We start from the raw sequence: 27,524 nt of genomic DNA on the forward strand, positions 1-27,524 counted from the left end.
TACAAAACTTTGTCAATTTCATATATGTCATTTGCTAGCAGGTTATGGAACAAACACACTGCATGTATACATGAGATTAGATTAGATTCCTTACAGTGGGAAAACAGGCCCTTGGGCCCAACAAGTCCACACTGACCCTCCGAAGAGTAACCTACCCAGACCCATTTCCTCTGAATAATGGACCTAACACTATGGGCAATTTAGAATGGTCAATTCACCTGACCTGCACATCTTTGGACTGTGGGAGGAGACAGGAGCACCCGGAGGAAACCCACGCAGACACGGGGAGAGTGTGCAAACTCCACACAGACTGTCACCCAAAGCAGGAATCAAACCTGGGTCCCTGGTGCTGAGAGACAGCAGTGCTAACTACTGAGCCACCGTGCTGCCCCTATAGAACATTACAGCACAGTACAGACTCTTTGGCCCTCGACGTTGCGCTGACCTGTGAAACCATTCTGAAGCCTATCCATCCTACACTATTCCATTTCCATCCAAAGACATTTAAATGCCCTTAAAGTTGGCGAGTCTACTACTGTTGCAGGAAGGGTGTTCCATGCCCTTACCACTCTCTGAGTAAGGACCTACCTCTGACATCTGACCTCTATCTATCACCCTCGATTTAAAGCTATGTACCCTCGTGCTAGCCACCACCATCCGAGGAAAAAGACTCTCACTGTCCACCATATCTAATCCTCTGATCATCTTACATATCTTTATTAAGTCACCTTTTAAACTCCTTCTCTCTAACAAAAACAGCCTTAAGTCCCTCAGCCTTTCCTCGTAAGACTTTCCCTCCAAACCAGGAAACAGTTGCCAGGATCATGGTACCGTGGCGGGTACTGCTGTTCAGAAGGGCAGGAAAAAGACTCGTAGGGCCATAGTCATAGGGGATTCTATAGAAGGGGAGTAGATAGACAGTTCTGTGGCTGAAAACGAGATTCCCGGATGATATGTTGCCTCCCAGGTGCTCGGGTCAGGAACGTCATCAATCGGCTGCAGAGCATTCTGAAAGGGGAGGGTCAACTGCCAGTTGTCATGGTGCATATAGGCACCAATGATATAAGTCAAAAAATGAGATGAGGTCCTGAAAGCAGAATTCAGGGAGCTAGGAGCGAAGTTAAAGAGGAGGACATCAAAAGTAGCAATCTCGGGATTGCTACCAGTGCCACATGCTAGCCAGGGTAGAAATGAAAGAATAGGCTGGATGAACACGTGGCTTGAGGAATTGCGTAGAAGGAAGGGGTTCAGATTTGTGGGACATAGAGCCTGGTTCTGGGGAAGGTAGGACTATTACAAATTGGACAGTCTACGCCTGAACCAGACTGGAACTAATGTCCTTGGGGGAAAGCTTTGCTACTGCTTTGAGGAGGTTTTAAACTAATGTGACAGGGGACTGGGAACCAGAAGAGAAGACGAGTAGACAGTGAGGTGAAAACTAGAGACTGTAAGGATCATGAAGTTAGCATTACCAAGGGGAAGAGTAGGCAGAGAGCAGATGTACACAAAAGAACTGGTGGCCTGAAGCGCATATACTTTAATGCAAGGAGTATAGTGGGTAAGGCAGATGAACTTAGGGCTTGGATTGGTGCCTGGGTGTATTGCATTATTGCAATCACAGACACTTAGTTGAAAGAAAGGCATGATTGGTAACTAAATGTTCCAGGATAGAGATGCTTCAGACAGGACAGGTAGGGAAGTACGTGTAGGGGGAGAGGAGTTGCATTGCTGGTCAAGGATGGTATCATGGCTGTGCTAAAGGAGGATACTGTGAAGGGCTGGAACAGTGAGGCATTATAGGTGGAGCTGAAAATAAGAAGGGTGCAGTCATATTGTTGGGGCTATAAACAGATAATGAAAGATATAGAGGCAACAGGGTGATGGTGATGGGAGATTTTAATTTTCCCAACATTGACTGGGCTACACTTAGTGTCAGAGGTCTGGATGGGGCATTTGTAAGGAGCATCCAGGAAAGTTTTAGATTAGATTACTTACAGTGTGGAAACAGGCCCTTCGGCCCAACAAGTCCACACCGACCCGCCAAAGCGCAACCCACCCATACCCCTACATTTACACCCTTACCTAACTATAGGGACAATTTAGCATGGCCAATTCACCTGACCTGCACATCTTTGGAATGTGGGAGGAAACCGGAGCACCCGGAGGAAACCCACGCAGACACGGGGAGAATGTGCAAACTCCACACAGTCACCTGAGTCAGGATTTGAACCCGGGTCCCTGGTGCTGTGAGGCAGCAGTGCTAACCACTGTGCCCCTTCTGGAGCAATACGTCAATAGTCCGACAAGGAAAGGGGCCATATTGGACCTGGTGTTGGGGAATGAGCCAGGCCAGGTGGTAGAAGTTGCAGTGGGGGATTTCTTTGGGAAGAGCGGGGGGGGGGGGGGGGGGCGAGGGGTGGGTTACCCTGTGAAACAAAGGGACTAGGTGTGATAAGTGGTCATCAACAGTCAGCATCAATGGGGTGTAGGCACACTATGTCTGCCATGACTCAATATGTCCAAGGGTCAGGGGCTAAAAAGCGGAGGTGAAGGGTTGAGTGGGAACATGGTTAATATCAAAATGTAAGAGGTAGATAAGCAAGGCTACCACAAGACAGAGGCTGGCCATGGGGCTTGCTGTGTGAACAGTGATCGCTTTTCTTTCCACCTTGATGCAGGAATGTAAAGTATGATAGGAATGAAAATGGTTGCCACTACACTCAGAATGGGCAGGCTAAATGTTTCAGTCTGAAAGGAAGGGGGCTCCACTTTCATGTGATGTCAGACCCTTCAAAAAGGATAATCTCATTCAACAAAGACATCACAAGACATTTGAAAGATATCTGTCGACACTAAATGCTGAATGTAAATCTTAGGCATTGACCTGTGTCAAGTCCAAACCTTGAGCCAAGTACTCAGAAAATGGTACCATTAATATTTGTGTCATACAAGCAATATATTGTGGCCAGAGTAGCAAGCACCTGCCATGGTCTCATAGCTTCTACATGATGCTGGATCTGCTCACTTCACACCTTGGGCCTTAAGAGAATTTGTGGTGCTAAAGATGGCTAGAGGCTGTACCTTAATTCTTGTAGTTGCAGCTGGGAAGACATTGGTGATGATGAACAGTAAATGTATATTTACAAATGTGGGAATATATTTATAATGGAGTTTCACCCATGCCACCAATGTGCACTTATAATGTCCTCTGTTTCGTGCAATTTCTGTTTTTGTTCCTTCAACATTTGAGTTAGTTCGCCTACTGCCTCCAATAAACCTGTCAGCTGTCCTGTGCATTTCAATGAAATTCTAAATTGCCGACACCATGGAATCCATGGGATGAGATGTCTGATCTGCGACAGTCTTCTGGGTGTTAAGGAACCAATTAAAACTGTATGCATATAATTGGTCCATCACCTCTTTGTTCTTCATTATAAACTCCTGTTTTAGACTGTAAGACTATACTAAACATTACTAATTTCTTTTTCTTCATACAACTACATAAGTATTTTTTAACAATCGATTTATATGTTCCATGTAAACTTACTGTCACCCTTATTCCCTGAGCAGCTCCCTACCCCACTTCCTTGGATTTACTACTATTCCTAATTTCTCTTGTTAGCCATGGTCTGGCCATATTTCCCATTTTATATTTTTTGCCAGGCTGGGATGAATAACTTTTGCAGTTCACCCATGTGCTCTTTAAATTTTTATTCCTGATGAAGGGCTTTTGCCCGAAACGTCGATTTCGCTGCTCGTTGGATGCTGCCTGAACTGCTGCGCTCTTCCAGCACCATTGATCCAGAATCTGGTTTCCAACATCTGCAGTCATTGTTTTTACCTAAATGTTTGCCGATGCCTACCAACTACCATCCCCTTAAGTAACAATCTCCAATTTATCGCCCCATATACCACCGTAATTTCCTTTATTTAAATTCAGGATCCTAGTCTCAGAAACAAATGTTATTCTTCATCTTCGGGCAACACGGGTGGCAAGCACTGCTACCTCACAGCGCCAGTGACCCAGGTTCAATTCCAGCTTAGTGCTACCTCACAGCGCCAGTGACCCAGGTTCAATTCCAGCTTAGGGCAACAATCTGTGTGGAGTTTGCACATTTTCCTTGTGTTAATGTGGGTTTCCTCCAGGTGCTCCAGTTTTCTTCTACGTCTAAAGGCATCCAGATTAGGTAGATTGGCCATGCTAAATTGCCAGGGATGTGTTGTGTAGATTAGGTGGATCATTCATGGGAAATGCAAGATTACAGGGAATAAGGTGGGGGGTGGGGGGTTGAGTTTGGGTGGGATATTTTTTGGAAGGTCGATGTGGACCTGATGGGCTGAATGGCCTGCTTCCACACTGTAGGGGTTCTATTCTATCATAATGAAACATTTTATCTGATCTTGGTTACACCTCTCTAAAGGGCCCACACATAACTAGATCACCAATTATTCATTCCTCATTCCACAATACCCAGTCATGGATGGCCTTTGCTCTACTTGGTTCCTCAACATATTAATCAATAAAACGATCCGATACACACTCCAAGAATTCCTTCTCTTTGGGGCTGTTCCTGAGTTACATGCCTAATTTACATGCTGATTGAAGTCACACATCATCACCTTTACAACTTTTAATACCTTCCCCAATACTACTACTATTAATATTTTCTGCTCATGCTGAATTTGTACAGACTGTACCTCACCAGAGCTATTGTCCTTCATCGCAATTGTATTAATTTCCTTTATAATCAGCAGTGCTACCTCACTTCATTTTCCTTTTTGTCTTTCCTTTCTAAACAAATGCAAAATTTTTGATCACCCTGCAGTAATGCCCACTATATCATACCCATTTAGACCCAAGACTAATGCATCCATTTTAATGCAAAACTCTGTATTAATGCAAAAGGCCTTAAGGAATGTCTTTTTAATATTCTTAGTTCCAATCACTGTGGCCCTGCTCAATTTTAGATCTTGATTTCTCTGCCTATCACTATTAATTTCCAAAATAGTACTGAAATTTTCTGCTCCAGAACTCGCAGCATCTCTAACCAAACTGTTCCAGTACAGCAAAATTATGGCATCCACCCAACAATGTGGAAACTTGTCCAGGCACAACCTGCACATAAAAAGTATGACAAATCCAACCCAGCAAAGTAACTTTCCCTCAGTCTACTCTTGATCTCGGTATGGAAGGTATCATTAATAACACAGTCAAGCAGCATAAGGTCAGCAATAACCTCCTTGCTGATGTTCAGTTTGGGTTCTGCCAGAGTCACTTCGTTCCTAGTGTCATTATAGCTTGGTTCAAATATGGTCAAAAGAGCTGAATTCCAATGAGGGCGAGCCCTCGATATTAACGCTGCATTTGAATGAGTGTGGCATCAAGGAATTCTAACAAAAAGGTAAAGTCAAAGGGAGTTGGGGGAAAGCTCTCCACTGGCTCACTTGTCATACTTTGCACAGAGGAGGACGATTGTTGGAGGTCAGCCATCTCTGGTAGAGGACATCTCTGCATGGGTAGTGTCCTAGGCATAACCAACTTCAGCTGTTCCAGAGCTGAAAATGTGTTGCTGGAAAAGCGCAGCAGGTCAGTCAGCATCCAAAGAACAGGAATTCAACATTTCGGGCATAAGCCCTTCTTCAGGAATCTTCAGCTGTTCCATCAATGGTCAGAAGTGGGGACGTTCATTGTGCAAACAGCAATGTTCAGCACCGTTAGCAAGGGTGGCTCAGTGGTTAGCACTACTCCCTCACAGAGCTAGGGACTCGGGTTTGATTCCAGCCTTGGGAAACTGTCTGTGTGGAGTTTGCACATTCTCCCCGTATCTGAGTTTCCTCCCACAGTCCAAAGATGTGCAGGTCAACTGAATTGGCCATGCTAAATTGCGCATTACATTGGGTGCATCATTCGGAGGGAATGGGTCTGGGCGAGTTATTCTTTGGAGGGTCAGCGTGGACTTGTTGGGCCGAAGGGCCTGTTTCCACACTGCAGGAAATCTAATCTAAACTCTTCAGCTACTGAAGCAGTCTATGCTGAAACATAGCATGACTCGGACTATATCCAGACTGGTGTTGAAAGGTGCCAAGTAACATTCATGCCACACAACTGCCAGACAATGAACAACTCCCGTAAGAGGCAATGTTACTACCACCCCTTAACATTCAATGGCTTATCATCATTGAATTCCCGCTATCAATACCATAGAAGTTACCACTGACTAGAATTCAAATGCATTTGACACAGTGGCTACAAGAGCAGGTCAGAGAATAAGAATCCCTAATAGGAAGCGAGTAATTCACTTCCTTCACTGTCCAAGATCTACGTCGTACAAGTCAGATGTAATGGAATATTCCCCACTTGCGTGGATGGGTGCAGCTCCAACAACACTGAAAAAAAGCCTGCCATCATCCAGGACAAGGTAACCTATTTGATTCGCATAATGTCCACAAGCATCCACTCCCTTTGTCACTGATGCTCACTAGCAGCAGTGTGTGCTAACTGCAAGATGTATTTCAGAAATTCACCAAAGATCGTTAGACAGCACCTTCCAAGCCCCTAACCCATAGACTGAATTTTATTCATAGAAATCAGCAGGATTGAAAGTAGGATTACTCGCAAAATCCAACAAGTCTTCCCTGACCAGGTGAGAATCTGGGAATGCACTGCGTGGGGAGGTAGTGGAGGCTGAAAACCTTATAAACATTAAAAAATCTTTAGATGAGCACTTCAAATATCATAACATTCAAGAATATGGGACAAGTGCAGGAAATTGGGATTAGTACATCTTTAGTGGTAGTTATGTCAGTTTTGACAGGAGTCTGTCATCTGTGCATTGGCCACCACTCCTCCTTGATCCTGCAGAGCTAAACAGCTACAGCCAATCAGATTGGATGGCAGTTCCCTCATACACAACTCCATCTTGAGATAGGGACGGAAGTCTTAGAACATAGAACATAGAAGGATACAGCGCAGTACAGGCCCTTCGGCCCTCGATGTTGCGCCGACCGAGTCCTACCTAACCTATACTAGCCCAATAACTTCCAAATGCCTATCCAATGCCCGCTTAAATGAACATAAAGAAGGAGAGTTCACCATTGCTCCTGGCAGGGCATTTCATGAACTCACAACCCGCTGTGTGAAGAATCTACCCCTAACATCTGTCCTATACCTACCACCCCTTAATTTAAAGCTATGTCCCCTAGTAACACCTGACTCCATTAGCGGTAAAAGGTTCTTAGTATCTACCCTATCTAAACCCCTAATCATCTTATACACTTCTATCAGATCTCCCCTAAACCTTCTCTTCTCCAATGAGAACAGCCCCAAGTGCCTCAGCCTTTCCTCATAAGATTTTCCTACCATTCCAGGCAACATCCTGGTAAACCTCCTCTGCACTCGTTCTAAAGCTTCCACATCCTTCCTATAGTATGGCGACCAAAACTGCACACAATACTCCAGATGAGGCCTCACCAGAGTCTTATACAACTGCAACATGACCTCAGGACTCCGGAACTCAATTCCTCTGCCAATAAAGCCCAGTACACCATATGCCTTCCTCACAGCACTATTTACCTGGGTGGCAACTTTCAGAGATCTGTGTACAATCTTGCCTTATAAAGCAATCAATTTTGTTCCTAAAAGTTAAAGTGATGCGTGGCAACCATTGATTTTGTGAGCAGGCTCACCAACAACTTCTATATTGGAGTGGGACAGCAGGAAGACACACAAGGCATTATGTTAAAAGGATTTTCAGTGCGTCATTCTGTCTAATTTTCCATTAATACATTTCAATATTGTTCCCATTAAATTTATATCTAAAACAAGTTATACAAAAAGGAAACGAAGATAGGTTTTTATACTGACCTGATGTGTAGTGACCACCCAAATTCTATTAATCCAAAAAAACTTTTGTTTCTGTTCACTAGTTATTTATCCACTCATCAGGTACATTCCTTTTAATACCATGTGCGACCAATGGTTGTCACAAATCAATATACTTAAACACAGTTTGAGAAATCAATTGTTTTAACACAAACATGGGAAGGGATAATATATATAAGAAACTGATAACTCACCTTGGTTGACATTCTCTTCCAACACAAAATTCATGAACTGGCTCTGGTCGAGTCACAGAATCACAATATGAATCATCAACTTCAATGCCATCATAACGAACACACAATGCGTAAGAAGTCGATACTCCTGCACATAGTAAACAATTGTTCAAATAGGGACATATTACGTGTAACTGCATTTTGCTTTTAATCCCGTCCCATGGATTATAAAATTATAAAACATATAGAACAGTACAGCACAAAACAGGCCCTTCAGCCCAAGTGGCAGCAGATAATCACACTATCACCTCTGGTTATCTGGCAATTAATTAAGGTCAATATTTTGCTGTCTGATCACAAGATATTTTGAGTTGCAGCATGCTTTGATTACATGCCAATGGAGACATGACTAAAACCTACCCTGGAGAGGTGACTATAAATGGATTTCAACAGATTTTGTCACTACTTTGCTTTGCCACTGAATGGAAGTACCAAATGCACATTGCTGCACTACCTGCTGATTTCCTAACAGCAAAGCAAATTTTAATGCCTTAAATAATTCCCAATCCCAAGGTAACTTACTTAAGAAAGCAGAGCACACAATATTAGGAGGGATGATCAACATCATTGTTGAAAATTCTTTGGCATGGACTTAGTCATAAACTCTAACATCACAGAGAGACCCTTTGGCCCTGGATCATTGAATGGCTGCAGCACTAAAGGAGGCCTATTGACACCCTGTACAGATACCAGCTTCTTGAAACAGCAACTCAATTAATTTCATTCCCTCACATTTCACCCCGAGCGTTGTAAACATTTCTTATTCAGTTGCTAATCCACTTCACTGCTGAAAGCCAAGATTGAACTTGCCTCCACTATACTGTTAGGCCATATGATCCAGAACCTATAGTCTGATATTTCAGTGCAGCACTGAGAGTATGTTGCATTATTGGAGAGACCATCCTTTGTTCAAGTTGAGACATGAGTTTAGATGTTATTCTCATCAAGTCTGTAGCGATTTTTACTGACTCAGGAAGAATTCTTCCAACTGAGCGAAGATGACTTCATAAAGAATATTACTGAAACTGACCAGGTAGATTGGTACTTAGGCAGCTCAGAATCTAAGACCCTGTCTGCATTTTTCATGTAGATACAACTTTTGAATTTTCCATACTGAGAACACACCCCAAAGGTGAGTCGATTTGATAGAATGAGAATGACAGTACTTTGGATGAATTGGTATTATAATTGTGTGCATTTCACAAACAATGAAGAATACATTGAAAAACTTGAGCCTCAGGGTAAACGAAGCATAAATTAAGTTTCTTTCGTAAATATATTTATTAGCAATTTTTTTTAACTTTACAAACATATAAAAATATTGAAAAATACAATCAATAACAAATATCAGTATTACAAAATGAAAAAAAACCACAAGTTACAATACTACTATCTACTAACTGCTAACCTACCCTATAATACAAAACAAACCCTAACACTGTGTAAAGCAACACCAAAAAAAGAAAAAGCAAAAAAAATTTTTAAAACTCCACAAAATACAGAACAGCTATGCTCAACGCAAACCTTCCAAACAAAGGAACAGGAGCATTGTATATATACCTGTATTAACTCAGAAGACCCCCTCCAGGGCCCAGGGCTTGACAAATCTAACCATCATGGTTAATCAAATGCCCTAGTTAAGGTAACTGACAAATCTATATCCAAATAACTCAAGTAGGGCTGCCATGTCTTATAAAAATAGTCTGTTGTGTGGTGCACCATGTTTGTAAAAAAGTCCAAGGGAATGTGCTCCACAATTAATTTCTGCCACTCCAATTCTTCAGAAAATTCTTCTGTGCACAGTATGCAAGAACATTAAGTAGTTTCTTCCCATGCCCATCTAAAGATGGTAAATCTGGTAGACCTAAGAGGAGAGATATCGGGTCTACTTTGACTTCAGTCCTCAATCCCCTCCCTATCTCTCCTGCCATGGCGCTCCAGTAAACACGGAGCCTGTGGCCTGTCCAGAAGCAATGGGTAAGAGTACCTACACTTATTCTACATTTGGGGCACACTGGAGATGCCCCTTTTTAAAGCTTTGCCAGACGGTCTGGTGCCAGATGAACCCTGTGCAGAATTTTTAACAGCGTAGCGCATGTTCTATCACAGATAGAGATCTTTCGAGTATTCTCCCATATGTTCTCCCATGTTTCAGAAGAGACCTCCACTCCTAACTCTTGCTCCCAGACCTCACGTAACCGGTTAATATCCTGCCAGACCCTGCCACCCAGCAGGCAATAGAGGGCACTAACCGAAAGGGTGCTTGTGGAATGTAGCTACAACCTCTCGGTATCGGGCTTATAGGGCTTAGTGAGAAGCGTAGTTGAAAATGTGTTGCTGGTTAAAGCACAGCAGGTTAGGCAGCATCCAAGGAATAGGAAATTCGACGTTTCAGGCATAAGCCCTTCATCCTGATGAAGGCCTTATGCCCGAAACGTCGAATTTCCTATTCCTTGGATGCTGCCTAACCTGCTGTGCTTTAACCAGCAACACATTTTCAACTGAGATCTCCAGCATCTGCAGACCTCATTTTTTACCCTTAGTGAGAAGCATAGTCTTCTTCTGGATGAAATCCCTAACCTGTAAAAAACGGAAAAGATTTCTGCTGGGCAACCCGTATTTGTGGCTCAGTTGCTCAAAAGACATCATAACCTCCACCTCAAACAAGTCTCCCAAACTAGGAACTCCTCTCGCTGCCCATAGTTTGAACCCTGAGTCCATCATTCCTGGTCAGAACCCTGGCATGCCAACTATAGGTGTAAGTGGCGAAGTCTTGGATAAACAGCCCTCACTCTGACGCATCGCCCTCCATGCCTTGACTGTACTAATGACAATGGGGTTCCAGCAGTGATCCATAACTGTCCTCATCTTATCCATGACCAACAGGTTAATAAGAGGGCACTTTTCCTGGAAGGCCTCAATATCCAGCCATATTGAGCTTGGATCGTTACCTACCCAATCACAGACAAAGGACAGCAGGGAACTCAATTGATACCTCCTGATGTCTGGGAAATCAACTCCTCCCCCTCCTTGAGGCAATTCCAATTTAGTAAGTTTGATAAGGGGCTGCCCACGATGCCAGACAAAGGAACCAAACAATCCCATAAGCTTCCGCAGCATTGACCTGGGAAACTGTATAGGGAGCGTACGCATGGGATAATGCAAACAAGGAAGAACATTCATCTTAATGAGAGATATTTGGCCCAGACATGAAACTGGAAGAGCCTCCCATCTCTGGAGATCTCGCCTAATATTGTTGAGCAAGTGAGCAAAGTTAGTCCGAAATAACAGATCAAACTTGGGGGTAATAAAAATGCCTAGGTATCAGAACGCTGCCCGTGACCACTTAAAAGGGAACTTAGGGCCACCTTCAACTTCTGGCACATCCTTAAGGTTCCCCCAAAGGCATAGCCTCCGATTTTGCAAAGTTAATCTTATACCCTGAAATAGCCCCAAATGAATTCATACATTGTATCAAATGGGGTACGGAGGTCATTAGGCTCAATAAAAACAGAAAGACATCATCCACATACAGTATAATCTTGTGTGCCCTCAATACCACTTCCAGAGTGAATAGCCTCTGCCAGCGGCTCTATCACCAACGTAAACAACAATGGTAAGAGGGGGCAGCCTTGCCACTACCCCATCAATCCTAAAATTCCCAGACTTCACCCCGTTGGTGATGACCATGGCCAGAGGGTGGCGATATAAAACCTCCACCCAACCCAAACTGTTCTAAGACATTCCATCCAGTCAGATGCTTTCTCTGCACCTAAGGAAATCACCAACCCCTGAATCGATCGTTGCTGACAACACTAGAACATATTCAGCAACCTTTTAATATTATTAGAGGACCTACGGACCCTTATAAAGCCTGTCTGGTCCTCTTTAATAATATGGGGCAACATCCTTTCCAGTCTCAGCACCAGGATCTTAGACAGAATCTTGAAATCTGAATTTAATAGAGAGATGGGCCTGTATGAGGCACAATCTTCAGGAACCTTCCCCTTCTTAAGAATTAAGGAAATATTAGCTACTCTCAAAGATGGTGGTAGGCATTCATGCATATAGGAGTGATTGTACATCTCCCTGACATCGGCCCTGACAGAATCCCTATAAATTCCTTATAAAATTCACCCGGAAGATCATCAGGGCCAGGCACTTTCCCACTCTGAAGTTGTCGAGCTGCATCCTGTATTTCCTGAATTGTCATTAAGGAGAGAGGCCTGTACCAAGTTTACCCCTGGGAGGTCCAAATTCTTAAAAAAGGTCTCCATTTTAGCCATCCTGTCTTCACAACTTTCAGACTGATATAATTCATTGTAAAAGCTCCGAAAAGCCTCATTAATCTTTTTAGCATGGTATCTAGCACGCTTTTTCCTAGTCAGGTGTGCTAAATACTTCCCTGTCCTTTCCCCACATTAGAACAGCCTTTGTCTAGCAAAACCAAGTTCTTTCTTTGCATTTTGTGTCAGTGTTGAATTCAAGGCAGCCCGAAGGGCCGTGATCCACTGTAGCTTAGTCACTGAAGGCCGTGCAAAATGTGCTGCCTCGGTTGCTTTCAACCGCGTCTCAAGTAGACGCTGCTGTTCCTCCTTCTGTCATTTCCGGCTAGCCGAATAGGAAATAGCTAACACCTAGCAAAGGCCTTAGCAGTCTCCCATAGCATAGACAGACTACTAGGCGTGCCTGAGTTGATAGTCAAGAATTCCTGAAACTCCTTCAAAAGGTATTCCACAAATTTGGAATCCTTAAGGAGAAAAGGGTCCAAACATCAGTGTTGCAAACCTAGCCCTTCACTCTTGGCCTTAACCTCCAAATATACCGCCGCGTGATCAGAGATAGCTATATTCCCAATTTTACAACCCATAATCGAATCCAGATGGCTCGAGGGAGCCAGAAAGAGGTCAATCTTCATGTGACATTTATTTGGGCTTGAAGAAAAGGTAAAGTACCTGCCAGTAGGGTGAAGACATCTCCAAATATCCACCAGCCCCAACTCCTCGCATAAGTCAACCATCTGCTTGACCTGCCAAGAAATAGTTGGGGACTCACAAGGCATCCTGTCCACTGTCGGATCCAAAAGATTAAAATCCCCCCCTATAATAATGGGCCATGTTCCAAAAGCACTCAATTTAGAGAAAGCACTAATCAAAAATATGAGAGGACAGTACACATTTAAAATACCATTTTCCTCCCCATGTATCAGGGCTTTAAGAATCACAACCGTCCCTGCTCATCTTTCACCTGCTCTAATAATGTGAATGGAAGATTTTTCTGGATAAGTACCTCCACTCCCCTACTTTTAGTAGTAAAGGATGAAAAGAATACCCAGCCATAACCCCCTTGTTGTAATTTAAGGTGTTACCCATCATCAAGACGGGTTTCCTGCAACAAAACAATATCAATCCGTTCCCTCTTAAGGCTAGAAAGCACTTTTTTACTTTTAACAGCTGAATGACTTCCCTTAATGTTCCAGGTGCACCATTCAATAAGACACTTAGCCATATCCCCTTTCAGAGACCCTTGAACCCCTCAGAGGGAGAACCCTGCTTACAAAGCGCTGAGCATGAATAAATAAAAAGACTCATAAAAAACTACAAAGAAGACCAACTATAAAACCTTGAATGGAAGACTCTTCCACCTGCCCATAGGGGGCACTCACCGTACACATCCCCTCCTTCACAGCTCCTTTAAACCCAGACTGTGCCCCAGTCTTAGGCCAGAAAAAAACCAAGGAGATGATCCTTAAATCAACAGAAAAAAGACAAAGTCAGGATGAACGCTTCACTCATCCCTGGCTTCATGTCGCCCCTACTTGTAACTAAAAGAGAAACAAATTAAAAAAAGGAGAGACAACAAAGAACATCCACACAATTTCCCATCAGAAAACCCAGTTATTAAAAAAAAGCAACAACTTATTCCAAGCTCTTTTCCCCCCTTTCCAAAAAGGAAATTATTAGGGAGAAAGAAATGAATTAAAGAAAGGAAGGGAAAAACATGGAGAAAGATAGAAAAGAGAACTAACATTAACATATTCTTCAGGCCAATCTGTCTATTTTAAAGTGTCTACAACATTTTCAGCTTTATCTGCTCAGTCAAATGTATAAACTGAGTCCCTGTGGCTGAAATGGAGCATTGTGGGGTACCTCATGGAGTACTGGATGCCCAGGTTCCTCAGCCTCTTTTTAACTTCATCAAAGGATTTCCTCTTTCGAATTACAGCTGCAGAGAAATCCTGGAAAAACATGATTTTTGACCCTTTGTGCAGCAGTGCCTGCGGATCTTTTCCCAGGGATCTGGAAGCTTCTATGACTTTTTGCTTATCCTTATATGAGTGGAGGTGCACTAGGACCGAGCAGGGGCGCTGCAATGGCCTGACCTGTGCACTGTAACCTGATATGCCCTTTCAATCTGCAGCCTGCTGGACTCCATGTGAAGGCCCAAAACCATCGGCAGCCAGTTTTCAAAGAAGCTGACTGGCTGCTCATCTTCCTCACCTTCAGGGAGCCCGACAATTCAGATATTTATCATCCAACCTCGATTTTCGAGGTCGTCGATATGGTTTCCCAAGGCCCGCACCTCTCTCTCCAGCACCTGGATCCGACTGGATGAGGACTCCATCACAGCTTCCGAGGCCTTAGTTCGACCCTCCACCTCCCTCCAGCCTCACCCCAAGGCCCTGGATCTCCTGCTCATGCTTCTGCAGCATGGATGTGATAGGTTGGACCTGGGCACGAATCTCCCCATGGATCCCCTCAATCACAGCCCCAACTTTCAAGCTAAGTCTCTCCATCGCCGCAGCCAATTCCTGTGAGTCTGTCAGATCCCCGGGGGATTCAGGAGAGGCTGCTGCTGCTGCAGTCTCTGGTGGGGTAGGTGCTGCAGGGGAGTGTCCTCCCTGCTGCTGTTTGCTTGCTCCTTTTCCCTTTGGCATCCTTCCCACTCCCAAATATTAACAAATATGTGTTCTGTAAGGTTTTAAACTAATAATTCCACCACATAAGTTGGTCAGGGATGGCAAAAAACACTAGTGTGCCTTCGCTGTTAGGCAGAGCTGTCCACAGCAGTTCTACAGAATCACCGCCATCTTGCTGAGTCCATAAATTAAGGTTTAACTATGGATAAAAGTAAGTCACAGGTGGAAGCAAACAATGCTATGAGATTAAAAACAGTAGAGTTTGTGATGGCTATAAAATGGACCTGCAAGCCAAATCATTAAGCAATATATGACCTCAGACAGTCAAAATCAACAGCAAGAATATTATGATCATGGGGGCGAAGATATTTTGACTGGAGTTGAGGAAGAGCAGTTCAGCTTCCTCATTGTCATTTAGGATCACTGAATGGCTACACCACAGAATGCGGCCATTTGACACTTTGTGTAGGTGCCAGATTCTTAAAAAAGCAATTCAACTCAATCCTCATGTTCCGGCCCGATCCCTGCAAACTTTCCTTTCAGTTCCTAATCCACTTCCCTTCTGAAAGCCATAATAGAATGGTGAAGACAAGTTCAATCTACTCATTCTGTAAAAAAGGTTCCTCGTGTCATCATTGGTTCTTTTTCAATTCAGCTTGAATTGCCATCATCTAGTTCTCAACCCTTCCACCTATAGGAAAGTTTCTTACCTAGTCAATTTAGTCTCTCATGATTTTAAGGAGCACTGTGAACTTCTCTAAGGAAAGCAACTCCAGCTTCCTTTGTCCTTGTAACAATCTCATGTTTTGGAATCATTCTGATAAATGTCTTGTATCTTTTCTAAAGGCTTCAAATCCTGTGCAATTGAAGCCTTGTTAGTGTTTCATAAAGGATCATCACAACTCTTTTGTCTTTGCATATATTCATCTGTAAATTTTGAAATTATGCCCTATACACTCTCAGGACATAAATGCATTGAAAGCAGTTCAGAGAATTTACCAGACTAATACTTGGAATAAGTTGTCAGCCCAGTTTAGAAGAGTAAAAGGTTTTTTTTTGAAACAGAAACATACATGTTCCTCAGGGGTCTTGACAGGTACTGGTAGAAAGGATGTTTCCTGTAATCCAACTCCTTAATGTATAATATTAAATTATTGTAGCCAAAACATTAAACCCTGTGGCATTCTACTAGTTACAGGTTGCTATTCTGAAAATGCTACCCCCTCATCCCAAACCTATCTTCTATCAGTTTGCCAATTCTATATTAATGTTAATATTCAATCCTCAATATCAAGAGTTCTTATCTTATTCAATAATCTTATGTGCCATATCTGGCCACAACTCACGTCAGAGACTAGGAATCCTGCAAAGAGAAGCTGACCTCCTGAATTTCTAAAGCCAGTCAACCCTTTACAAGGTAAAAACAGAAATCTGATAGAATATCCCCACTTGCCTGGATGAATGCAGTTCATATATACTCAGAAAGCTTGACTTCACCCAGATCAAATCAACCTGCTTGACTGGCGCCACATCCACAAACATTCAGCTGTGTTTACCATCTCCAAGATGAAATTTACAAAGGCTGTTTAGACAGCATCTTCAAACCATGACCACTACCATTCAAAAGAACAAGAACAGCAGTTGCTTGGGAACAATAATTCACCTCCAAGTCACATACCATTTAGGTTTGAAAATATATCACCATTCCTTCACTGTAGCAACTGACTACAACAGATCTCCCCAATTATATAAATGAAAAACTCATGACATTATATCTCCAGCTTGGCTGCAGTCAATATGCCACAGACATCAGTATTTATGTCCTAACACTTGGCTCAAATCAAAATATTAACCAACAGTCCTATTCTGACCTTGATTCCTCATTGTCATTCCAAAAGAACAAAAGATCCTCCTCTGGGCACTTTTGCACTCGGGTTGACCATAACTCCAAAGTCTGGAGAGGAACTTCAGAAAATGGCATGGGAAAAGTGTCCTCCTGCTGACAAAGTGTACTCTGCATGGCTTCATTAGAACAAATACTAACTTCTGCCAAAAGGACAAATACAAAGCACTTGGAGGTATTCTAAATCAAAACACTGACATGTCATGAATTATGGCCTTGTTCAAGCCAAATATCTACATAGTGTCTGTGTCACTCAATCCTTGCTGAGATCTGATGGCAGATCATCAACGCGCTTGAATGGTAATGAGCATCTATCTAGCTCAAAAGCATCATAAATGGGTCTTTCTGGAAATTTATACTTCTTAAAAGTCATTCATAGTCAATGTGGATGTTGCTCATTAGTGACTGCACAGATATCCCCATCTTCAATAACAAGGGAGCCCAGCACAACAGTGCAAAAGATAAGACTGTAGTATTTGCAATAATCTTCAGTCAGAAGTGGCAAGTGAATTATCCATCTCAGTCTCCCCCAAAGATCCCCAATATCACAGATGCCAGTCTTCAACCAATTTGATTTATTGCATGCAACACAAGGAAATGTTTTGAGACACTGGATCCTCAAAAGGCTATGAGCCCTGACTACATCCAGGCTATAGTTCTAGAGACTTGTACTTCAGAACAAGCTACACCCTTAACCAAGTTGTTCTATTAAAGGCGCAATATTAACATCTACCTGACAATGTGGAAAATTGTCTGGGTAAGTCTTCTGCACAAAAATCAGGACATAGAGGACATAACTAGTCAAACTGATTAGGGGGAGCACTTAAACAGTGGCGGGATTGCAGTGTCAGCATGGATTTACAAAACAGAAATGAATGGAAAACTCCAGTGGATTTGTCAAAGATGTAACTAATAAAGTTGACAAATGGGAGCCAATGGATCAGTCTACTTGGACTTCCAGAAGGCTTTTGAAAGGCCCCACATAAGAGATTAGCATGTAAGACTGCAGACAAGCAGCACAGAATGGGAATAAATGGGTATTTTTCCAAGAGGCAGTGACTAGTAGGGCACTGGAGAGAGTGCTGGAATTCCAGCTATTCATAATATATCGTATGATGGGGATGAGGGAACTAAACGTAATATCTCAAAGTTTGAAGTTAACACAAAGCTGGTTGGATGAACTGTAAGGAGGATGCAGACTTGCTTTAGTGTGATTTGGACAAAGTGAGTGGTGGGCAAATGTATGCAGACGAAATATAATGTGGACAAATCTGAGGTTATCTAGTCTGTTAGCAAAAATAGGAAGGCACATTATTATCTGAATAGTGATACATTGAGAAAAGGGCAAGTGCAATGAAGTTGGAGTGTCCTTGAATTAGTGTCACAGAAAGTAAGCATGCAGTTGCAGCAGGCATGAAGGAGAGAAATGGTATGTTGGCATTCATAGCAAGAGGATGAGTATGGAGCAGGGATGCCTTGCTACAATTGTACAGGACCATGGTGTAAGGAAACAGTTTTGATTTCCTTACAGGGAAAAAATATTCCGGTTATGGAGGAAGCACAACAAAGGTTTACCAGACTGCCCCCTAGAATGGCTTGAGTGACATATAAAGAGAGACTGGAGCGGTTAGGACCATATTCATTGGAGTACAGAAAATGAGGGGCAGTCTCATAAAAACCTACAAAATTCTAACACAACTAGACAGGGTAAATGTAGGAAGGATATTCCCAATGACCAGTGAGCCCAGGACCAGGGCTTACTGTCTAAGTATGTGGGGCATATCATTTATGACTGAGATGAGGATAAATTTCTTCACACAAAAAGTGGTGAATCTATGGAAGTCTCTGCCAAAGAAAGTGGGTGAGGAAAGAATATTGAATGTTTTCAAGAAGGAGTTAGATTTAGTTCTTAGAGCTAAAGGGTTCAAAGAGTATGAGGAGAAAGTGGGAACAGGATACTGAGTTGGATAATCAGCCTTGATCACATCGAATGGTGGAACAGGCTCAAAGTCCAAATTGCCTACTTGCATTTCTATGTTATTACCCACAGATTAGAAGGAGAGATGGCTACTTTTTGAGGTGTTACTCTGTTATAAGCAGTCCTGTGAAGTACTTGGATGAGAATGGTCATACTCAGATATGCTTGGGATTGTCTGTGCAGTCTTGCATGGAATCTTGTAAATTACATTTGTCTTGCACATGATGGGTATCAGGTTGTTTGTCCTGGTCAGTTGTTGTCTGAGCGTGTCTGTTGGTTTATGGGCTGTCATGGATCCCAGTGGTCAGAGAAGTCTGACTGTCAGTTCTGAGACATTTTCTTATATAAGGTAACGTTACTAATGAGTTAAGTCATGGTATGTCCTCATCGTGTTGTCTGTCTGTTAAGCATCTGCTGACGAAGTTGTGGGGTTAACCATTCTTAGCAAATACCCCGTAGACATGTTCTTCTTCTTCCCTTCATAGGTCGGGAGAGCTGCTGTGTGATGTAGCCCTTTTGAACAGGGTCGTAATACAGCTTCTCTTGTGTGTGTTGAGGTGGTTACTGGTGTAGTGCAGGACTTGGTCGGTGTGTGGCTTTCCTGAATACTTTCGTGGTGCATTCACTGTTCTGAGCTCTTTCTACCATCACATCCAGGAATGGGAGTTGATTGCTGGTTTCTTCCTTTCTCGTAAATCTGATCTCTGTAAGCATGGTGCTGATAATCTGGTGTGTGTTCTTGATTTCTGTTCTTTTAATGATAACAAAAATGTCGTCCACATTTTCGCCAAGAACGGATATCTCGCAATTTCATCCGCAGATGCCTAACAGACAAGCAACGCGATAAGGACATGCTAGGACCTAACTCTCTAGCAACGCTACCTTAAATAAAAAATGTCTCCAAACTGGCAGCCAGAATTCTCCGACCACTAGGATCCACAAAAACTGACTGCCAAATGCAGACAATGACTCACCAGAACAAAAGACCTGATATCAATCATGTGCAGGACAAATGTAATTTGCAAGATTCCACGCAAAGACTGCACAAAACACTATAGTGGACAAACAGGCAGACAGCTAGCAATCCAAATCCACAAACATCAACTAGCCACTAAATGCCACGACCAGCTGTCCCTAGTCATGACACACATAGCTAACAAGGACCAGAAATTCGACCACAACACAACGATCAAAGGACAAGCTAGAGGACAGCTGAAGAATCTCTAGAAGCATGGTATTCATTCATGGATTCCATCAAGTACACAGACGTAGACTCTATATACTGGCCACCACAACAAACAACCAGAACCGGCAATTGGAAGGCACAGGAATGAAACCAAATAAATTACAACAGATACAGTACAGCAGTGCTTCACAGGAGACTCCAAAGCACTGAAGATGTCACCTAGATAGGGAATGAAATGTCTGTAAATCAACTTCCCAGCTCAGCGGACATACGCACAACCACAGTAAAAAGGATTTTGTGTTGGAAGTAATGTGATTATACTTTTACAGTGTGTTTAAAAACCTTGAATTTGTGTTGTCAATAAATAGGTTGGTTTATTCCACTTTACCTTTATTTCTTTTGGTTAATAAACTTCTGTTTTATCATTCAAACAAAATCTATTTCAGTGAAAGACCATTTTGACCAAAGCAAAAAAAAAATTAACCATCAAGTCAGGCTTCAGTCTGGGATCTGACCTGTCCAATAATAACATTAGCTGGATCAGAACACCAGCCTGAAGAGGTTGCTCAGTCACAGGTGCTGATTCTTCATGTCTCTATTGTCTGTGAACAGATTCTTGACCAGTGACTCTCAGGTACATATCCCCGTCCCTGTTGCCTACTGTCCAATGGTGATGGATATTATTGGACTTGTCAAATGGATTCTTAGAGAAGGCTGCACATGACTTTATTTAATATGGAGATCTTGGGGTGCTGTCATTGTCCATCAGATTTCACTGATGTATTGAACAATACCAATTGGGACCACTTTTTTGCTGCACCCTTCTCCTCTCTTCATAGTTAGATGCAGAGTCTTCCTTTGCCTGTTCTGCCACCTAGGACTTTGAATCACACTTTGTCTGGCACCTACCCTGATCTTGCCAATGTGGTGACCTACCAGGAGGAATGAGCTCCCAATGGCATAACTCATTGTTATTCAGAATTGGAAGGTTGCATTTATATGTTCACACAGCAGATAATTAACTCATTTTTTTGGTATTCAATGAAGTAAAGTTTCATCAGTTTTTCTACTATTTTTATTACCCATAATCACAAGAAACATTTTTGTTGGGCCACTGGCAACAATCAGGTTGAATTCATAAAGTCCTTTACATGCATCAGTCATCTGAGCCTGCTATAAATACATTAATGAGAAGTTATATTCGACATGAAACTGATAGGATGAGGTAATATATCATTAGGAGGTACAGATACTTGGGTATAATCAGTTATGCTGGATACCTAACATCATGAGAAGCATGATCTAATTAATTTGTAGGTACTTAATACAGTTAAGTGTAATTTAGTAAAATATGACATGCCTCATTCTAACTATACTGTTATTTCACAGCATCCAATGTTACAATGATTTTTTATGCAAAAGAATTGGTAGATCTCATCATACAAATATTATCACTCCGAATTGGAAATGATCTTTCAATTCTGAACTGAGTAGAAAGTTAGCAAGTTGTCTCAGCTACTCAGGTAGTATATTAACTGATTGGGAGGGCAGGGCGGGATATAATTTGAGAGTTTACGTTTTACTATTCCATTTACTATGGACAGAGCTCAGAAAAGGAAGGGTGTGATAACAATGTTGGGGCTGTACTACAGGCCTCCCAACAGCGAGTGTGAGATAGAGGTGCAAACATGTAAACAGATTATGGAGCAACAGGATGGGGACGACAGGAGATTTTAATTTTCCCAACACTGACTGGGATTCACTTCGTGCTGAGGTCTAGATGGAGCAGAATTCATAAGGAGCATCAAGGATGGTTTAAGGTAAGTATGTAAATAGTTCAACTTGGGAAAGGGCCATACTGGTGCTGGTGTTGGGGAATGAACCCAGCCAGGTGGTTGAAGTTTCAGTAGGGGATTACTTAGGGAATTGTGATCATTATTCCCAAAATTTTAGAATACTTGCGGACAAAGAGGAAAATGGTCCTAAAGGAAGAGTGCTAAACTGGGAGAAGTCCAACTATACCAAAATTTGGTAGGAGCTGGGGAATGTGGATTGTGAACAGCAGTTTGAAGGTAAATCCACATTTGATATGTGAGAGGCTTTGAAAGAGAGGTTGATTAGAGTGAAGGACAGACATGCCCCTGTGAAAATGGGGGACAAAATGGCAAGATTAGGAAAGAATGGATGACAAATGAATTTGAGAGACTAGCTAAAAGGAAAAAGGAAGCATACATAAGATCTAGGTGACTGAAGACAGACGAGGCTTTGGAAGAATGTAGGGCCAATCGAAATGAGGGAATTAAGAGGGCTAAAGGGAGTTATGAGATATCTTTAGCGAACAGGGTTAAAGAAAATTCCAAAGCCTTTTATGCATACTTAAAGAGCAAGAGCGTAACCAGAGAAAGGTTTGGCCCAATCAAGTACAAAGGAGGAAGGTTATGTGTGGAGTCAAAGAGAATGGGCCGAGATTCTTAATGAGTAATTTGCATTGGTATTCAGCGAGGAGTGAAACATGACAGATGTTGCAGTTAGGGATAGGTGTTTGATTATTCTATGTCAAGTTGGCCTAAGGAGGAAGTGTTGGGTATTCTAAAAGGTATTAAGATGAATAAGTCCCCAGGTCCTGACGGGATCTATCCCAGTTTACTGAGGGAAATGAGAGGAAATAGCTGGGACCTTAACAGATATCTTTGCAGAATCCTTGGACACGAGTGAGGTCCTGAAGGACTGGAAAATTGCTAATGTTGCCCCCTTGTTTAAGAAGGGTAGCAAGGTTAATCCAGGTAATTATTATAGATAGGTGAGCCTGACGTCAGTGGTAGGAAAGCTGCAAGAGAAGATACTTAGGGATAGGATCCATTCTCATTTGGAAGAAAATTGGCTTATCAGTGATAGGCAACATGGTTTTGTACAGGGAAGGTCATGTCTTACCAACTTAATAGAATTCTTTGAGCAAATTACAAAGTTGATTGATGAGGGAAGGGCTGTAGATGTCATATACATGAACTTTAGTAAGATGTTTGATAAGGTTCCCCATAGTAGGCTGATGGAGGAAGTGAAATCACATGGGATTCAAGATCTACTAGCCAAATGGATAGAGAACTGGCTGGCCAACAGGAGACAGAGAGTAGTAGAGGAAGGGAGTTTCTCAAAATGTGATTAGTGCTGTTACACAGGGATCTACGCTGGGACCACTGTTGTTTGTGATATACATAAATGATCTGGAGGAAGGTATAGGTGGTCTATTAACAAGTTTGCAGATGATACTAAGATTGGTGGAATAGCAGAGAGTGAAGGGAACTGTCAGAGTATACAGCAGAATATGGATAGATTGGAGACTTGGGCAGAGAAATGGCAGATGGAGTTCAATCCCGGCAGATGCAAGGTGACACATTTTGGAAGATCCAATTCTTGAGCGAACTATACAGTAAATGAAAAAGCCCTGGGGAAAATTGATGTACAGAAAGATCTTGGTGTTCAGATCCATTGTACCCTGAAGGTGGCAACGCAGTTCGATAGAGTGGTCAAGAAGACATACAGCATGCTTTCCTTCATCGGACAGCGTATTGAGTACAAGAGTTGGCAGGTCATGTTACAGTTGTATAAGACTTTGGTTTGGCCACATTTGGAATACTGTGTACAGTTCTGGTTGACACATCACTAAAAGAATGTGGATGTGTTGGTGAGGGTGCAGAGGAGTTTCACCAGGATGTTGCCTGGTATGGAAGGCACTAGCTATGAAGAAAGGTTTAGTAGATTAGGATTATTTTCATTAGAAAGAGAGAGGTTGATGGGGGACCTGATTGAGGTCTACAAAGCCATGAGGAGAATTAACAGGGTAGGTAGCAAGAAGCTTTTTCCCCCAGGGTGGGGGACTCAATTACTCGGGGTCACAAGTTCAAAGTGAGAGGGGAAAGGTTTAAGGGAGATATGCGTGGAAAGTTCTTTATGCAGAGAGTGGTGGGTACCTGGAATGTGTTGCCAGCAGAGGTGGTAGAGGTGGGCACAATAGCATAATTTAAGATGTATCTAGACAGATACATGACAGGCAGGGAGTAGAAGGATACAGATCCTTAGAAAACAGGTGACAGGTTTAGGTAGAGGATCTGGATCAGTGCAGGCTTGGAGGGCTGAAGGGCCTGTTCCTGTGCTGTAATTTTTCTTTGTTCTTAAATAGCTGAAGCTTATAAAGTCTCAGACAATGTAAAGAAAAAAGCACTTGCATTTACGCAATATTTTGCACAACCTTAGAACGTTCTAAAGGTTTAACAACTGGAAATTTCCTGAGGAACTCTCCCAATTGATTCACATAATTTTGGGAGAAATCTTGTTTTGGTCTATCATGAGAAACCCCAGACAAAATCTCCAATTAAGTGTACTAGTCTCTAAAATAGGACTTCAACCAACCACCTGCTGATGGGAAACCAAATAGCTAGCCACTGATTAAGACAGAATCCAAGTAGTAAAATGTTACAAGATGATGGTATTGTGTTTGTGACAGACATGTCTGTTTTTCTGGAGTAGTCCACTCTGCACACCAATAATCAACCACTATGCTTGATGTTTGCTAAAGTGCTTATGTGGGAGGTGGTGAGATTAGTTACAAATTTGCCTCTATCATCAAGGATTTTGTAAGATAGCCCTTGAAACCATGGGGTTACTCTCTTAAAGGCATACTTATGTAGATATACTAATCTGTGATCTTTTTCTATCACACTGCAAGTCCCATGATATGAATGCTTAAATGTATACAGGATACCTGTTGCGCAGGTGGAACTACAAGGTTCATGAGATGACAGCTTCCATCTGTACATGTCAGCAGCGCTCACTCCCAGGCCCTTTCTCAGCATCTTCAGTCTATTCCTGAAAGAAATAATTGGTGCAAGGAATTATGTCTGAGCAAAGTAACAGGATGAAGCACTGCACAAACATGTGTGTTACAAACCTACCTGTCCTGCTGTTGAAGAAGCATTCCAAGACTTGTTACAAGCAGAGCTTCAGCTGGCTAGAAACAGAGAGAATGTAATAAAAATACCCAGCTTTAGAGAAACAAGAGACCATTTAAATAGCAGACAGATGTACTATTTTAGTCATCATGTATTACGGTTGATATTCCAATAGCAATTTTCAGATACCAGTCCAACAGGTAACTATTATTTTTTAAATGATTGAAAAAACCTGGATGCTTTTGATGTTTAATCTCTCATTTTGGCTAAGATGAAGTATTGCACCTAATTATTAATCTGACTAGATAGATTTCTGCTTTAAACAGTTTGATATTACTGTAAATATTTTAAATTTGTACATAATATCAAAGCTGTTCTATTGCTCATATGCCTCACTGTTACAGCCTGTTCAATCTCTAGACAGCAGAAGCTCTGACATGAACGGCAAACAATGAAAAGCACCAATTCCAGGAACAACATCACTGGTGTAATGCAACATGTAAATATGCATGTCCTGAGGAAAGGCTCACTGTCTGCACATAGTGCTTCTTGTGTGAACTGCTCTGGGCATAGCTGCCACCTAAGATTCAAGAATTACAAGGAAGAGCTGAGTGCAATATTGCACTATCCCCTGACTTACTAACAGTGACAATGATCTCTCATTCCATTAACTTCCCAACTCAGTTGGGAGGTCCTGGTGCAGAGATATGAGACTCCTGCAAAGTGTATCAACCTAATTTTCCCATGCTATTTAAAACTGTTATTCACATACACACATGGACATATTTGCAACCACTTCCACATTTGTTAAGCCAAGAGGAAAGTGCAAACAGAGTCTAGACATGATAATTTTGCTTATAACACTGTTCTCTGGCTTTATCATGCTGATTGTTTTACATTACCTAAATAAAACTTGAATTCATCCGATAGTCTACTTAAGCACATTTCATTCAGTCACTATTGCCCTGTTTGTGTTAATGTACATTTAGCGTTAGTTAATTTTGCACAATATTGGCACTGAAAATCTGGGATATTTTCAGTAGATTCAAGACACAATCAGATGAAAGATACAAATATTGGGATGGGACTTCATTTCAAAGTCTCCAAGCCTGGGTGGAGAGCACTGAAGTTTCTTAAACCAAGAGATGAACACTTGTTTTCATCTGTTGGTGACTAAATCAACATATAGCATTTGTCAGGAGCACATTCTGGTAGAAGCAAAGCCTAAGATATACAAAAAGGTCATTCTTTTTAGGGAAGTTTGTTATAAAATAGTCAGCTGCTTCATGTACACCTGCCTTTCTAGAAGACACAAGCATCTTTTAAAAACAATTCCCCATCATTTAACTGTATTAGATATATTGCCTAGAGAATGACTGCCACTTAATGTACTAATACAGGCACAGATAAACTTTATGGAAATGTCCAATGATTAAACTGTTCTATCCACCTCTGAGACAAAGACCTATTCTACAATGGCTACAGCTGCAAAAAAAATTGTTGATTTTCAGGGACCGTGTATTTACTCTGTTCATGTTTACCTGTGCACCTTTTATATTACTGGATTTCACTACCTGTGTTGAAGTCACTAGTCCACTTCCTGTTTCTTTCCTTATTGTCACCAAATGATTGGATTCTCAACAAAATTCAACTGCAGTTTTGTTTCATAACATATCAAGGAAAGATTTTTAAATACATTTTTAGAATATTTGTCAGTGCAGACTTGATGGGCTGAAGGGCTTTTTGTGCACTGTATGAATCTATGGATGATGTAAAGACATGGCTGCAATGTGTAAAGAGCCCAGGAGTACAGATTTTGTGATTTCTGGTCAGCCACAATTTACAGCTACAAATATCTGTTCAAATGATCTAACTTAACATGAAAACAGCAACATCTGGACAGGTTTCTACCTGATTATGCAAAGGTCACTGGAACAAGAACAGCCTATGGTTATGTGACCTTCAGCATACATCAACTTCACTGGGCATTGTGGAAGATGCAGCATAACTTTTAAGATTTATAGATTTGTCTAACATCAAGAGAAAAAAAATCTATCTGGAGCAAAGTAAAATGTAAGTTACAAGAGGCAAAGAAAACACAACTATTTCTGTTTTTATGTAACTCTGCTCAATTAATTGTTAAGATAGCTTACCGCAATTTCTGTGTTCTGTTTGCTTGATGAATAATCTGCAGAAGTGTTTCATTGGAGAATGGAATCTCTGTAGACATGTTAAAGGTCAGTTCCAGGGGTGTATCATTAACTTTGTAGCTCCCCATATTTTCATTTTCTTCATAATATACCAGGAAACCGGCTGTATTGGACCTTGAAGAGTAGATTGGACCTCCTCTTGAGTTTTCAGTCATATTTGCACTGAAGTTGATGAACCCTTCTACACGAGAAGAATGTCCACTTGTAAATGTGTCTGTCAAATGATTCTTAGACATTAATATATATTTTGGTGATGTCAACTTTGAG

General features: G+C 41.9%; 1 protein-coding gene across 1 annotated transcript in view; it reads right to left on the reverse strand.

Annotated features, from left to right (window-relative positions):
• Positions 1 to 27,524, reverse strand: part of adamtsl2 (ADAMTS-like 2) — a 200,161-nt gene that overhangs the window by 85,183 nt on the left and 87,454 nt on the right. The window contains exons 11-13 of the mRNA XM_060841240.1: positions 27,201 to 27,438; positions 24,861 to 24,964; positions 8,077 to 8,203 (exon numbers count right to left, since the gene is read on the reverse strand). Coding sequence (XP_060697223.1) covers positions 8,077 to 8,203; positions 24,861 to 24,964; positions 27,201 to 27,438 — 469 coding nt within the window. The remainder of the gene's footprint in view (positions 1 to 8,076; positions 8,204 to 24,860; positions 24,965 to 27,200; positions 27,439 to 27,524) is intronic.

Source organism: Hemiscyllium ocellatum, chromosome 21 (assembly GCF_020745735.1).
Source record: "Hemiscyllium ocellatum isolate sHemOce1 chromosome 21, sHemOce1.pat.X.cur, whole genome shotgun sequence".
Lineage (NCBI taxonomy): Eukaryota > Metazoa > Chordata > Chondrichthyes > Orectolobiformes > Hemiscylliidae > Hemiscyllium > Hemiscyllium ocellatum.